The 16,602-nt window shown below is 45.4% G+C and overlaps 2 protein-coding genes across 3 annotated transcripts in view; one reads left to right on the top strand and one right to left on the bottom strand.

The window, feature by feature from the left end:
• The window catches only part of KCNT2 (potassium sodium-activated channel subfamily T member 2), a 1,782,840-nt gene that overhangs the window by 895,569 nt on the left and 870,669 nt on the right, over positions 1 to 16,602 (bottom strand). The window lies entirely within an intron of this gene.
• Positions 7,217 to 11,725, top strand: LOC141096372 (uncharacterized). The gene is made up of 2 exons (XM_073582926.1): positions 7,217 to 10,217; positions 11,289 to 11,725. Exon 1 carries the CDS (start codon positions 7,431 to 7,433, stop codon positions 9,132 to 9,134), a length of 1,704 nt encoding a protein of 567 aa, XP_073439027.1. The 5' UTR covers positions 7,217 to 7,430; the 3' UTR covers positions 9,135 to 10,217; positions 11,289 to 11,725.

Raw genomic sequence — 16,602 nt, 5'->3', positions numbered from 1 at the left:
CCACTATGAGGGACATCTGCCAAGTTTTGCATGCCTTCGATGACTCCACGCGGATGGCCAGTGCAGATGATGCACTAATCAGCATGACTGTCCCCCTCATCTGTCTGCTTCAAAAAACCTTACAAGCACTAAGTGAGGAGGTTTTTGAAGAGGTCGAGGATGAGCAGTCAGAAATGCCATCTGCTTCTGGCAAATCTGCGCAACGTGCTTCCACACAAAGGTCCAGGCAGGGGACACTTAGTGAGGAGGATGACGAGGAGTCAATGGAGGAGGAGGAACACATCTCTCCAGAGGAGGGAGGTACACAAGGCTCTAGTAGTCAGTGTGTACAGAGAGGGTGGGGTGATGCTGAGCAGGCAGAGATGCTGCCTCAAGCTGGGGTCAGCGTTTCCGGTCCAGTTGGCAGTCTGCAGCACATGGTTGATTTCATGCTGCAGTGCTTGTTAAATGACCGCCGCATCGCCAACATTCTCCTCACGGCTGATTATTGGGTGTACACCCTCCTAGATCCTCGCTACCGGGACAACTTACAAAGCCTCATACCACAGTTGAACCGGGAGCGAAAAATGCGGGAGTACCAAGAAACACTTGTGCAGGCCATCATGTTCTCCATTCCCCCCGCAAGTGTTGCTGGTAGTGCTTTTCAAAGCAGCCATGTGGGTAGAGGCAGTGGAGGAAGCTCTGCACAAAGAGGTAGCAGAGGCAGTGCCGCAGGACAAGGCAAGGCCAGTATGACCCAAATGTGGAAAAGTTTTGTGGGACCGCCACAAACGGCTACACCATCACAGACAGCTCCAGTCAGCAGGAGGCAACGTTTCCGTCAGATGGTGACAGACTACTTGTCGTGCCCTGTTAGTGTTCTCCCAGACGGCTCTTCCCCGTTCAAGTATTGGGTCTCTAAGCTGGATACATGGCCAGAGCTTAGCCAGTATGTATTGGAGGTGCTGGCTTGCCCTGCTGCCAGTATATTATCGGAACGTGTCTTTAGTGCTGCAGGTGGTGTGGTAACAGACCGTCGCACGTGACTATCCGCCGATAATGTTGACCGGCTTACTTTTGTGAAAATGAACAAGGCCTGGATCTCACCTGAATTTGCCAGTCCTCTTCCAGAATAAATAATTGGCTGGCAACAGGATTCAGGTCTCCTGTTGTGTTCATGTTTCTATGACCTGAACTTTATTTCCTGGGCTACAGCAACGCCCGTTGTTGCTCAGAAGTGCTGTCCGCACAGACAAAACACTCGCTCATGTGTAAGTGGGGTTCGGTAACGTCAGCTGATCCCCTGCTGTGTGTATGGCAAAGTGTCCTGCTCCCTCCACAGTCAAACAACCTCAGATTTACACCTGGCTCCAAGTAGGCCTCGGCCTACTACCTGATTTTCCCTGGGCTCCGACACCGCCAGTTGGTGCTCAGAAGTGCTGTGCGCACAGACAAAACACTTGCTCATGTGTAACTGGGGTTCGGTAACGTCAGCTGATCCCCTGCTGTGTGTACGGCAAACTCTCCTGCTGCCTACAACTTCTGACTACCTCTGATTTAATATGTTCTCTGATTTGCCCTCTGTCTCCACTCTGTTTTGAGTATTTCCTCCGGCCTACAACACCGCCTGTTTCTGCTCTCAAGTGCCGTCTGCACAATCCTCACTTGTTCCTGTGTTACCTGGGTCCTGTAACATCTGCTCATCTCCAGAGGTGAGCACGGCAATGTCTCCTGCTTTGTCTACATTCCCACTACTTGTAGTGGAAATGTGGACAGAGCAGGAGACATTGCCTGACTCACCTCTAGGGAGAAGCTGGTGTTACAGAACCCCAGTAACACAGGAACAAGTGTGGGTTGTGCAGACGGCATTTCAGAGCAGCAACTGGCATGGTTGGAAGCCAGAGGAAATACTCGAAACAGAGTGAAGACAGAGGCCTAATTGGAGTACGTTGACAGTTAGTAGTAGTCTAGAAACAATCGCAAACTGCCACCAAGTAGGCCTCGGCCTACTACCTGATTTTCCCTGGGCTCCGACACCGCCAGTTGGGCTCAGAAGTGCTGTCCGCACACACAAAACACTCGCTCATGTGTAAGTGGGGTTCGGTAACGTCAGCTGATCCCCTGCTGTGTGTACGGCAAACTGCTGCTGCCTCCAAATTCAAAATACCACAGCTTTACACCTGTCTCCTAGTAGGCCTCGGCCTGCACCCTGATTGTCCCTGGGCTCCAACAACACCAGTTGGTGCTCAGAAGTGCTGTCCACACAGAAAAACACACTCGTTCATGTGAAAGTGGGGTTCGGTAACGTCAGCTGATCCCCTGCTGTGTGGAGGGCAAACTGCTGCTGCCTCCAAATTCAAAATACCACAGCTTTACACCTGGCTCCTAGTAGGCCTCGGCCTGCACCCTGATTGTCCCTGGGCTCCAACAACACCAGTTGGTGCTCAGAAGTGCTGTCCACACAGAAAAACACACTCGTTCATGTGAAAGTGGGGGTCAGTAACGTCAGCTGATCCCCTGCTGTGTGGAGGGCAAACTGCTGCTGACTTCAAATTGTAACTACTTCAGATTTAAACATTCTCTGATTTGGCATCTGTCTCCACTCTGTCTCTAGTATTTCCCCTGACCTCCAACACTGCCAGTTCCTGCTCACAGTTGCCGTCCACGCATTCCACACGTGTTCCTGTGTTACTGGGGTTCTGTAATGTCAGCAGATCCCCCAATATGTGTCCGCCACTGTCTCCTGCACTGTCCACCTTCCCACTGCAAGCGGTGGGAATGTGGACAGAGCAGGAGACAGTGGCAGACACACATCAGGGGATCTGCTGACATTACAGAACCCCAGTAACCCAGGAACACGTGTGGATTGGGCAGACGGCTGCTGTACGCATAAACTGGCGGTGTTGGTGGTCACGTGAAATCCTGGAAACAGAGTGGAGACAGATGCCTAATTGGAGCACGTTGACAGTCTGTTGTAGCCTACAAACAATCTAAAACTACCACCAAGTAGGCCTTCGCCTACACCATAATTCTCCCTGGGCTCCAACAACGCTAGTTGGTGCTCGGAAGTGCTGTCCACACAGAAAAACACACTCGTTCATGTGAAAGTGGGGGTCGGTAACGTCGGCTGATCCCCTGCTGTGTGTATGGCAAAGTGTCCTGCTCCCTCCAAAGTCAAAATACCTCAGCTTTACACCTGGCTCCTAGTAGGCCTCAGCCTGCACCCTGATTGTCCCTGGGTTCCAACAACACTAGTTGGTGCTCGGAAGTGCTGTCCACACAGAAAAACACACTCGTTCATGTGAAAGTGGGGTTCGGTAACGTCAGCTGATCCCCTGCTGTGTGGAGGGCAAACTGCTGCTGCTTCCAAATTGTAACTACTTCAGATTTAAACATTCTCTGATTTGGCCTCTGTCTCCACTCTGTCTCTAGTATTTCCCCTGACCTCCAACACCGCCATTTCCTGCTCACAGTTGCCGTCCACGCATTCCACACTTGTTCCTGTGTTCCTGGTGTTCTGTAACGTGAGCTGATCCCCCAATGTGTGTCCGGCACTGTCTCCTGCGCTGTCCACCTTCCCACTGCAAGTGGTGGGAATGTGGACAGAGCAGGAGACATTGGCAGACAAACATCAGGGGATCTGCTGACATTACAGAACACCAGTAACACAGGAACACGTGTGGATTGGGCAGACGGCTACTGTACGCATAAACTGGCGGTGTTGGTGGTCACGTGAAATCCTGGAAACAGAGTGGAGACAGATGCCTAATTGGAGCACGTTGACAGTCTATTGTAGCCTACAAACAATCTAAAACTACCACCAAGTAGGCCTCGGCCTACACCATGATTGTCCCTGGGCTCCAACAACGCCAGTTGGTGCTCAGCAGTGTCTTTGGCACGGGTACTCCCTGTTGCCCAGCCTGTTTTCAGCACGCCTGCTGTTTCCGGGTAGTGTCAAGGTCACTATGCCACTAATCCGTTGTCCTGTTGTCTTGTGGCCGGGTTAGCCGACTCTACGGTGTCTGCAGTTTAGGTGACTCCTATGTGGGCTGCGGGAACTGGCACTGAAGGCTGGATCCATAGTGCCAATGGGACATGGACCCCCTGTAGGACTGTGGGTTTCGGTAACTGCGGCCGGCTTGCGGCCTGGCTACTTTGCTTTGAATGGGTACCTTCTGCTACCCACCCGGGTTCCAGCACTGTCTGCTGGTTCTCGCCAGAGCCTTTGGCCTAGGTGCCTCCATCTCGGTATCCGAAGTCCAGCACCGTCAGCTGGTCCTTGGTAGTGCTATTTAGCACAGGTACCTTCTGCCTAGTAACCGTGGTCCAGCACCGTCAGCTGTTCCTCGGTAGTGCCATTGGCTCTTGTAGCTTTTGCTACCCATCTGGGTTCCAGCACCGTCAGCTGGTTCTCGGCAGTGTCTTTGGCACGGGTACTCCCTGTTGCCCAGCCTGTTTTCAGCATGCCTGCTGTTTCCGGGTAGTGTCAAGGTCACTATGCCACCATTACGTTGTCCTGTCGTCTTGCGGGCGGGTTAGCCGACTCTACGGTGCCTGCAGTTTAGGTGACTCCTATGTGGGCTGCAGGAACTGGCACTGAAGGCTGGATCCGTAGTGCCAATGGGACATGGACCCCCTGTAGGACTGTGGGTTTCGGTAACTGCGGCCGGCTTGCGGCCTGGCTACTTTGCTTTGAATGGGTACCTTCTGCTACCCACCCGGGTTCCAGCACTGTCTGCTGGTTCTCGCCAGAGCCTTTGGCCTAGGTGCCTCCATCTCGGTATCCGAGGTCCAGCACCGTCAGCTGGTCCTTGGTAGTGCTTTTTAGCACAGGTACCTTCTGCCTTGTAACCGTGGTCCAGCACCGTCAGTTGGTCCTCGGTAGTGCCATTGGCTCTTGTTCCTTCTGCTACCCATCCGGGTGCCAGCACTGTCTGCTGGTTCTCGCCACAGCCTTTGGCCTAGGTGCCTCCATATCGGTATCCGAGGTCCAGCACCGTCAGCTGGTCCTTGGTAGTGCTTTTTAGCACAGGTACCTTCTGCTTAGTAACCGTGGTCCAGCACCGTCAGTTGGTCCTCGGTAGTGCCATTGGCTTTTGTTCCTTCTGCTACCCATCCGGGTGCCAGCACTGTCTGCTGGTTCTCGCCACAGCCTTTGGCCTAGGTGCCTCCATCTCGGTATCCGAGGTCCAGCACCGTCAGCTGGTCCTTGGTAGTGCTTTTTAGCACAGGTACCTTCTGCTTAGTAACCGTGGTCCAGCACCGTCAGTTGGTCCTCGGTAGTGCCATTGGCTCTTGTTCCTTCTGCTACCCATCCGGGTGCCAGCACTGTCTGCTGGTTCTCGCCAGTTTCTCAGCCTTCTTGTACCTTCTGCTACATTTCCAAGATCAAGCTTTTTGAAATTGTCTTTGGTAATCCTTATTGATCTCCATGACGATGACCCTGATGATGACGACCCTGAAGACCACACCAAAGAAGACCAGAAATATGACCCTAAATAATAAGACCAAGAGGACAAAGAACATGAAGACAACCACCAAGCTACAGAACAAAAGACAGAAGAACATAAGCAGAAGAAGCAAAAGCAGAAGAACAGAAAGCAGAAGAACATTAAGCATAAGACTAAAAATCAGCATAGAAGAAATCAAAATTATAAGCAGAAGAAGACTAAGCAGTAAATGGGGGTGAGTCCGTTCCTCCTCGTGGTGCCCCTGGAAAATGCCTGCTGCTGCAGGCCAAACTGAACGCGGACAAATCCTGTTGTAAATCTTTTGTGACAGGCAGAACGTACGGTGTAATCTTATAACTTTTATAGATAAGTACTACAGGAATGCCTGTCACCATAAGAAAATGAAGACAAAGAAGGATAGGAAGAAGATGAAGAAATAGCATATTAAAATTAATAATAGCTGAATAAGAAGAATATGAAGAATGGAAAAAAAAATTAATGGGAAGAAGATGAAGAAGAAGAAGAGGAATAAGGTGAAGAAAAAGTTGATGAAAAAAATGCTACTGCTGCGGATCATGAAGGAGAAAGTGTGGGAGAAGTACAAAAGAAGGTGAAGAGCATGGAAGTTGTGAAACATACAGTACATATCTGAAAAAATATAAAAAAGGTTAACATAGTCAATATCTTTTTAACTCCGAACGTATTGAAAAAAAAATTGGAATTAATGCTATGCCATGTGATTTGAATAAACCACAATGCTTTTAATGTCTCCTCCAACTCCCACAATACATTCTACATGATTCTTATTTGTTTTCAATTATGTAGAATTAGCCAACAAGGAAATAAAGGACTTTTTTTAATTCCGATACCGGAAGTCCCATTGACTTGAATGGGACTTCCGGTATCGGAATCGGCGATACCCGATATTTTTTTCGTATCGGGCCATACCATCCGATACGATATTTTTGGGTATCGAACGGTATCGCTCAACACTAATCATAGGTGAGATAATGGTTAAGGATATGATCTCACTCTGTATGTTATTTACTCTTTGCTCTCTCCTTTTTTCAGGAAAAGATATAGTCCACACAACACGTGTATTTCTGTCATAGTTCACCTTTTGGTTGGCACTTGTTACCAGAACATCATATCCTTAACCATGATCTCACCTATGATATAGATTCTACAGACTCTTTAAGTGATGTTGGCGGAGTTTTCCTTAATACAGATCTATATACCTTACCTCACGGATCACTTCACATCTGAAAAATCACCTTCAAGACTTTATTTGACGGGATTTATGTAAATTTTGATGAGTAGCTTAATCTTGCTTCTCGTAGTATGCATTGTATTGTATGTTATCTCCTCTAAATGTGATATAAAATAACATGGATTTATTTTCTATTTTTGTAAATATGCCTTTATAGAGAAGTTCTGATGAAGATCCGTTGTTGGATCGAAAACGTTTAACACAATTTGGATGCAAATAAAACGAAGGATCTAAGTCATTTTTGCCATTTGAGTGCCGAGTTTTTTCATAGTATTACGTGGGCTGGAGACCCTACTTGTGCACCAAGTACCATTTATTTGAAGAGTGCCTTGTTGTTTCTATTTTGTGAATCTTCTATCTCAAGAGCACCTCCGGACAATGTCAAGTGAAACTTTTTCATTCAATGCCACGGAAACGGCCGAAATTGTTTCAAAGGTGACCGCATCGAGTGACTTTCTTCAAACTCCTACCAGGGATATCAGAAACAGAGACCTTGAGAGGGAGTCCAGAAGAGCAGTCAATTTAGAGCTTCACTCCATTACGCTAGCGGAGTACCTAAGGGTCTCACGTATTCCTAGGGGCCTACGAGTACCCCTACAACCCACTTTCTTTAAAGAGGACAAGGAGTACTGCACGAAGTTTGAACAGATTTTGAATAAATGTTCTTTTGATTTGATGACATTAACTTTGTCTTTTTTACAGAAGAATTTGGAGAACATTAACTCGCAAATATGTGTCATAGAAAATCAACTTTCAGCCACCATGAACCAGGAGGAGTTCCAAGAACTCAAACGAAAAAATCAGGAGAGTTTATCCATTCACAGATCAGAGTTGGAAAAGAAAAAAAGATCGAAATTTCTAAGAGACACCGAGGACTACCTACAAAACAGAGTCTACGGCTGGTGGGACATGCAACGACCTTTCAGACGCCGCACCTCCCGAAGCTCATCTGGGTCAACGGACAGTCGGTCCGGCATCACCAGCAACACCACCTCTTTTTTAGGGCACAATCGAGGCCGCACAAAAGGAAGACGAGGCGGGGCGGCCAATGTTACCGGGGACAACAGAATAGAAACCGGGTCGAAGGTGACGACCAGATCACAGGTAAAGCACCTCTGGTGATCAATATTTCCTCAAAAAACTTGAGTTCCAGTCAACTGACTGTTCTCCAAAAGGGGTTATCATTTTGCCCTTCTTACAAGTTTGATTTCTTTGAACTCGACATGGATCTACAAAGATTCTTTAGAAACCTTAGGCTTAAGACACACTTTGCGAGACAACCACATAGACCAATTGAACAGGTTTCCACAAGCCTGCTTCAACTTACAAATCTGGGGCTTCGTACACGTAGCACCTTTATGCCCCCAAAGGGCAATCCACCAATTGAGACTTTTATCTCTCTAGTTGAAAGAGACATAGAGATCTTTCATAGGGAAGTTAATCAGGGCAAATTCCATCACCATACCAATCTATCTAGAGAAGAAAGAATGGCGCTTGACGACCTTTCTTCCGATAGATCATTGGTCATCAAACCTGCCAATAAGGGTGGGTCTTTAGTCATCATGGACAGATCAGACTATCTAAGCGAGATTCACAGGCAACTAAGTGACAGAGAGGTATATATGCCTATCGCCTATAACCCTCTTGATTCCATTATCAATAAAATCAAACCGATTATACAACATCATATAGGGGTAGGCACAATTGACAAAACGATAGGCGACTTTCTTTTGAATTCAGATCCCATCACACCGGTCTTCTACGTATTACCGAAGATCCACAAGAGATTGGAGAAACCACCAGGTCGCCCAATTGTATCCTCAACAAACTCCATCCTTTCCCCACCGGCCATGTTTCTGGAGAAAATACTTACACCACTAGTTAAAACTACAAAGTCATATCTGAAAGACACCAATGAGTTTATATCACTCATCAAATCTTTGGGTTCTCTTCCATCTTCTTCCTTTTTGGTCACGTGGGATGTTAACAGCCTATATACGTCCATTACACATGAGAAGGGTTTAAGAGCCATTGAGATTTTAATGGTAAAGGCAGACATGGATAGTAGAATCCGCAACCTTTGCTTGGACCTCTTGAAACTAGTGTTAAAAGAGAACTATTTTCTCTTTCAGGACACGTTCTATATACAGAAACAGGGTACCGCAATGGGGTCACACGTAGCGCCCCCCTACGCTATTGCCTATATGGCTTCATTTGAGGAGGACCATGTCGATACCCACCCCCTGTACAAGCAACACTCTTTGATATGGCTTAGATTTATAGATGACATCTTTTGCGTATGGAATGGCCCCCTGGACACCCTTATACAATTTGACCATCACATTAATAATATATGGCCCGAACTTAAATTTTCCTTACAATATGATAAAGACAGGATGAATTTCCTAGACACACTAATCAACAAGACTCTTTAGGGACTCTGAAGATAGACCTCTATATCAAACAAACAGATAGGAATAGCATCTTACATTTTGAAAGTTTTCACCCATCCACAGTTAAAAAATCTATCCCCAGATCACAGTACTGCAGGATAGATAGAATAGTCTCAGAGGGGGCTACTAAGACCCAGAGATTGAACGACATGACAAAGAAATTTACGGTAAAGGGGTTACCCAGCAAAACTTCTAACTGAGTCGAGATCCATGATAGGCCAATTTGATAAAACCAAGAAAGAAGATAAACGTATTCCCTTTGTTAACACGTATCACCCCTACTCGAGAAAAGTACAATGCTCTATTAACAGGCACTGGGGACTATTATCAAAAAGTTATCCAGAAATAGAGGAATTTCAGAAACCATTTCTCCCTTGTTACCGGAGACCGAGAAATTTAAAGGATAAGCTTGTCAGAGCGGATATAGGCTCCAATACATGGGTACCAAGACAAACTTTTCTCCAGACACAGAAATGTGGTACATTCCCATGCCTATCCTGCCTACAGTGCAATAACATACAAAAAGGTGATCATATTTTTCACCCACAGACGGGAAGGGTTATTCCTATCAAAGGGTTCTTTACATGCGAATCGACATACGTTGTGTATTTGATTAAATGTCCATGTGGCCTGGCTTATGTGGGGGAGACCACACAGATGGTGAAAGACAGAATTTCACAACATAAGTCAAATATAAGATGTAAAAAATCCCATCTCCCACTCCCGTATCACTTTCTCGAGAAGGGACACAATATTTCCCAATTAAAGTTTCAAGCATTGGAGCAAATTGAAGCTGACAGAAGAGGGTACGATAGAACAAAGAGGCTCAAAAAAAGAGAAGCCTATTGGATTTTCACTTTACAAACCTTGGAACCCAAAGGACTAAATAGAGACTACGACACACAGAGTTTTCTGTGATATGAAGTGTGGTTGGACTGAATACTGTATATAACTTGAATCCTTTATATTTTAAAGTACCTGTTTTGTCCATTGTTTTTTCTTTTCTCATATAGAATCATTAGAATTGACTCTCCACTTCCTCACCGAGCACTACTGTTTCACCTGGTATAGTATTTTGCTCTCCGCCACGTTTACATAGATATATAACAAAACTATAGTTTATTCCTATTATAAACCCCCACTTACCCTTTAAAGGCCTTTAAATATAGGTTAAACATAGACACTATATGTCCATTTGGTTTTACAATAATAGTATCTTCAACTTTTTTTCTTTTTTCATTTTACATTTCACTGCTCAGCCAGAATGAGCCCTATTTTGTTTTATATACAGTGAGCACAATGTAAAAAACAAGTCCGATGATTGACATTAATGTCTTTCATCCATTATCCTTTCATGCCCTGATAGCCACAAGCAGGGATCAAGAACACAGATTTGCTCCTCCATCGCCATAAGTATTCACTGTACGCAGGCGCGATGATATGGAGAATCACAAATAGGGGAAGAGCGCAGGCGCGCTCCTTTTTTATTGATGTAACCGCCGTGCTTGAAATGCGCAGGCGCGATGACGTGGACAGCTTTGTCCTCACCCAGCTGCACGTGACATGATGACGCTCAGGGGAGTTTCCCCGCCGGGATATATAAACCCGGAAGTGGAGCCCAATACCAGGGCGTCCTTCACTACAGCGGATATACCGCGATTCCATTGACGTGTCTCCACTTCAGCGGTCACACCGCAGGACTCTGACAACCAGAGGGGTCAGGTAACAACTAAACAACATTTTCCTCATCGCTCCAGGAGCGGTGTACATCATAGCAAATCTCTCCTATTTTATCATCTGCAGCGCCACTATGAAATAAGTGACAGGGTTTGTCACACCAGCGATAACCAGAGGGGTCAGGTAACAACCAAACAACATTTTCCTCATCGCTCCAAGAGCTGTAAACATCATAGCAAATCTCCCTTATTTTATCATCTGCAGCGCCATAATGAAATAGGTGACATGGCTTGTCATACCAGCGCTCTCCCTATAATTAACCCAGGTACAATTTACAATTTACATTTGCCTTTGTAATGCTCCTATGCTCACTCACGTGCGCCACTGCTATTGTTCTTTATATGTTGCATAAGATCTCACTCTGTATGTTATTTACTCTTTGCTCTCTCCTTTTTTCAGGAAAAGATATAGTCCACACAACATGTGTATTTCTGTCATAGTTCACCTTTTGGTTGGCACTTGTTACCAGAACATCATATCCTTAACCATGATCTCACCTATGATATAGATTCTACAGACTCTTTAAGTGATGTTGGCGGAGTTTTCCTTAATACAGATCTATATACCTTACCTCACGGATCACTTCACATCTGAAAAATCACCTTCAAGACTTTATTTGACGGGATTTATGTAAATTTTGATGAGTAGCTTAATCTTGCTTCTCGTAGTATGCATTGTATTGTATGTTATCTCCTCTAAATGTGATATCAAATAACATGGATTTATTTTCTATTTTTGTAAATATGCCTTTGTAGAGAAGTTCTGATGAAGATCCGTTGTTGGATCGAAAACGTTTAACACAATTTGGATGCAAATAAAACGAAGGATCTAAGTCATTTTTGCCATTTGAGTGCCGAGTTTTTTTATAGTATTACGTGGGCTGGAGACCCTACTTGTGCACCAAGTACCATTTATTTGAAGAGTGCCTTGTTGTTTCTATTTTCAGAATATTCCAGAGTGCTGATATAGTGGGAGAAGTCTAGTGACTTCAGGGTTAATTTTGTTATCAGAAGCGTTGGACATTATTTTTGGTAGGGTTTTTTGGCAGATTGCAGACAGTATCTTTCCTTTCCTGTCCTTTCAAGTTAGTTTGGCCCCATCATTTGCTCAGCCTATTTTTCTGCCTTTGTTTGTGTTTTCATCTTGCTTCACCATCAATACATGTGGGGGGCTGTCTTTCCTTTGGGGTCTGCTCTGGGGAGTTAATTTTCCTCTTTTCTTACTTTAGGCTTATTTAGCTCTCCGGTTGTGACGAGGCATCCAGGACCACCGTAGGCACGCTCCACGACTGCTTCTAGTTGTGTGTTAAGATCAGGGCTCTGCAGTCTGCATAGTTACCAACCTCTCTGGTTTTCTGAGACTTAGCGTATTTTGCTTTTTTCCTCCTCGGTGACCCATTCATAACAGAATCACCAGCCATAACGCAGATTCTAGGGTACTCAAAAGCAGGAAGGAATTGTTTAAGAAAAAAAAAGGGAAAGAAAAAAAAGTGTCAGAAATTTTTTTTTATATATATTTTTTCCTCTTTTTCTCTGGGGCCGTAGGAGGATTTTTTTTCTCCTAATGGAGATTAGGCAATTGTCTGATCGTGTGGAGCGGCTTGCTGCTGAAGTGCAGGGAGTTTCTACCTACCTCATTCAGTCACATGCTGCTAAACCCAAGATCCCTACTCCTGATGTGCTTTCTGGGGATCGGTCTAAATTTCTGAATTTTAAGAATAATTGTAAATTATTTCTTGCCTTGAAGCCTAACTCATCGGGGAGCTCTGTGCAGCAGGTTAAAATTGTCATCTCCTTGCTGCGCGGCAATCCCCAGGATTGGGCGTTTTCTCTGACACCTGAAAATCCTACTCTGACTAATGTGGATGCATTTTTTCAGGCTTTGGGGTTGTTGTATGATGAACCTAATGCCGTTGATCAAGCTGAGAGAACCCTGTTGGCATTAAGCCAGGGTCAGGATCCTGCAGAGTTATACTGTCAAAGATTCCGTAAGTGGGCGGTCCTTACTACATGGAATGATAGTGCACTGGCAGCTCTCTTTCGGAAAGGTTTATCAGAGACCGTAAAGGATGTTATGGTGGGATTTCCTGTTACCTCTGGTCTGGATTGCTCTATGTCATTAGCCATTCAAGTTGATCGGCGTTTACGTGAAAGTAAGACTACACGGGAGGTGCTGCCACTTTCTGAACAAATGTCTGAACCTATGCAATGTGATGGGGTGTTGTCTAGGGTGCAACGTCAGGAGTTTAGAAGGCGTAATAAGCTGTGTTTTTTCTGTGGAGATGCCTCTCATACTATTTCTGTCTCCCCTAAACAAGAGAAACGTTTTGCACACACATTTGCTGTGGGCAGTGTACAACCTAAGTTCCTTTTGGCAATTACTTTGATCTGCTCCTTGTCCACATTTTCCACAAAGACTTTTGTGGATTCAGGAGCAGCTCTGATTCTGATGGATTTAGACTTTGCTAAACGTTGTGGCTTGTCCATGATGCCTCTGCAGACGCCTATTCCTTTGAGGGGTATTGATGCCACTCCTTTGGCAGAGAATAAACCTCAGTTTTGGACCCAGGTGATAATGCGAGTTGACCCAGACCACCAAGAAAATTGTACATTTTTGGTTCTGCATAATTTACATAATACTATTATTCTGGGTTTCCCCTGGTTGCAAACTCATAACCCAGTTTGGGATTGGAAATCTGTGTCTGTGGTGAGTTGGGGTTGTCAGTGTGTTCTTAGGGACGCTCCTGTTTTCTCCATCTCTCCTCAGTCTCATGATATTCCTGATTATCTGGCTGATTTCTCTGATGTATTTAGTGAGAGTAAGTCTGCGTCTTTGCCTCCTAATAGAAGTTATGACTGTGCAATTGAGTTGATGCCTGGGTGTAAATTTTCCAAGGGTCAGCTTTTCAACTTACCTGTACCCGAACATGATGCTATGTGATCCTATATTAAGGAGTCGTTGGAGAAGGGTCATATTAGATCATCCTCATCGCCTTTGGGTGCTGGGTTTTTTTTTATGGCCAAGAAAGATGGTTCATTAAGACCGTGCATTGATTATCGTTCCCTTAACAAGATGACGGTTAAATATCAGTACCCGTTACCTCTGATGTCTGATTTATTCTCCAGAGTTAAGAGTGCCTGCTGGTTTACTAAGCTTGACTTCAGGGGGGCGTATAATCTTATTCGCATCAAGCACGGGGATGAATGGAAGATGGCGTCTAATACTCCGGAGGGACATTTTGAGTGCCTGGTGATGCCTTTTGGGCTCTCCAATGCCCCTTCTGTCTTCCAGTCCTTTATGAATGATATTTTTCGAGACTTTGTAGATAAGTTTTTGATCATCTATCTGGATGATATTTTGATCTTTTCTAGTGATTGGGATTCCCATGTGGAACATGTCCGGACTGTGTTCCGGATTTTGAGGGAGAATTCCCTGTTTGTTAAGGGATCGAAATGCCTCTTTGGTGTACAGAGGATTTCATTTTTGGGATTTATCTTGTCTTCATCGACTATTGAAATGGACCCGGCCAAGGTACAGGCCCTTTATGATTGGGTTCAGCCTACTTGGCTCTCCAGAAGTTTTTGGGTTTTGCTAATTTCTATCGTAAATTTATAGGTAATTTTTCTAGTATTGTCAAACCACTGACTGATCTGACCAATAAGGGAGCTGATGAGCTGAATTGGTCTCCTGAGGCTGTCTCAGCATTTCAGGAGCTTAAGCAGAGATTAACTTCAGCTCCAGTTTTACGACAACCTGATGTCTCACTTCCATTTCAAGTGGAGGTAGACGCTTCTGAGATTGGTGCAGGAGCTGTTTTGTCCCAAAAAGATCCTGTGACTTCTAAGATGAATCCCTGTGCCTTCTTTTCTCGAAAGTTCTCCCCATCTGAACGTAACTATGACGTGGGGAATAGGGAATTGTTGGCCATGAAACGGGCATTTGAGGAGTGGAGACATTGGTTGGAGGGAGCTAGACATCAATTTGTGGTCCTCACCGATCACAAGAATCTGATTGATCTGGAGTTGGCTAAATGCTTGAATCCTAGACAGGCTAGATGGGCCTTGTTTTTCACGCATTTTAACTTTGTGGTCTCTTTTCTTCCAGTCACTAAGAATGTTAAGGCAGACGCCCTTTCTAGGAGTTTCTTTGCTGATTCTCTTAAAGTGACCGAGCCTACTACTATCCTAGGTGTGGGGGTAGTTCTTTCTGCCATTTCGCCCGATTTGAGACGCGCCCTGGAGGAATTTCAGGAGGATAAACCTGAGCATTGCCCTATGGGAAGATTGTATGTTCCTGACCAGTGGAGAAAGAGAGTGATGTCTGAAGTCCATTGCTCCGCATTGGCTTGTCATCCAGGTATTTTTGGTACCAGAGATTTGGTTAGTCAGTCGTTTTGGTGGCATGCCTTGTCTCGTGATGTCAGGAATTTTGTACAGTCCTGTGGGACTTGTTCTCGGTCTAAACCATGTTCTCGTTCTAGTGGGTTGCTGATGCCCCTCCCGGTGCCCAGGAGGCCATGGACCCATATCTCAATGGATTTTATTTCTGATCTTCCTGTCTCTCAGAGAATGACTGTTATCTGGGTGATTTGTGATAGATTTTCGAAGATGGTCCATCTTGTGCCACTCCCAAATTTGCCATCTTCCGCTGAGTTGGTACCCTTGTTTTTACAACAGGTGGTTCGGTTACACGGGATTCCTGAGAACATTGTGTCCGATAGAGGGGTCCAGTTTGTTTCCAGATTTTGGAAGGCCTTTTGTTCCAATCTGGGAATTCAGTTATCCTTCTCCTCCGCGTTTCATCCCCAGACCAATGGGCAGACTAAGAGAACAAACCAGACCTTGGAGTCTTATTTAAGATGTTTTATATCTGCTGATCAAGATGATTGGGTCTCATTTTTGCCCTTGGCCGAATTTGCGTTGAACAATAGAGCTAGTTCTGCCACTTTGATGTCACCCTTTTTCTGTAATTTTGGGTTTCATCCTCGAATCTCTTCAGGACAAGTGGAATCTTCGTCCTGCCCAGGTGTGGACACTGTGGTTGTGAGAATGCAGCAGATATGGGACCAAGTGGTGGATAAGTTGTCACTCTCTCAGGAAAAGGCCCAGCGTTTTTCCAACCGGCATAGGACCATTGGTCCCCGGTTTAAAGTGGGTGATATGGTTTGGTTGTCGTCTAAGAATATTCCTATGAAAGTTGCATCTCCAAAATTTAAGCCAAGATTTATTGGACCTTATAAGATTTTGGAGATTCTTAATCCTGTCTCTTTTTGGTTGGCTCTTCCAGTTACGTTCAAAATCCATAACGTATTTCACAATTCACTGTTGAAGAGGTTTGTTGAGCCAGTAGTTCCTGTGGCGGCTCCTCCTGACCCGGTTTTCGTTAAAGGCAATGTGGAATATGAGGTAGAGAAAATATTGGATTCTCGCTTGGTCAAACGGGGACTCCAGTATTTGGTCAAATGGAAGGGTTATGGCCAGGAGGATAATTCTTGGGTCTCTGCCTTGGATATTCATGCCGATAGATTGTTTCATGCTTTTCACCGGGCCCATCCTGATCGGCCTGGTGGCGTGGATGAGGGTTCGGTGACCCCTCCTCAAGGGGGGTACTGTTCTGAGCTCATTTTCTGCTCCACCAGCTGGGAGTTCTCCTTCCGTTCTCCCTCTGGTAGTGATAGGAGGTAGTGAGGTTAGTTTAATTGGTAATGGTCTGC

This window comes from Dendrobates tinctorius, unplaced genomic scaffold (genome assembly GCF_039654945.1).
Source record: "Dendrobates tinctorius isolate UK_male_01 unplaced genomic scaffold, ASM3965494v1 ptg000074l, whole genome shotgun sequence".
Classification (NCBI taxonomy): domain Eukaryota; kingdom Metazoa; phylum Chordata; class Amphibia; order Anura; family Dendrobatidae; genus Dendrobates; species Dendrobates tinctorius.
This window is presented reverse-complemented; position numbering and strand designations above follow the sequence as displayed.

Excerpts from the sequence above, each read along its gene's own strand:
- LOC141096372 (XM_073582926.1), top strand. The coding sequence starts at position 7,431 with ATGTGTCATAGAAAATCAACTTTCAGCCACCATGAACCAGGAGGAGTT.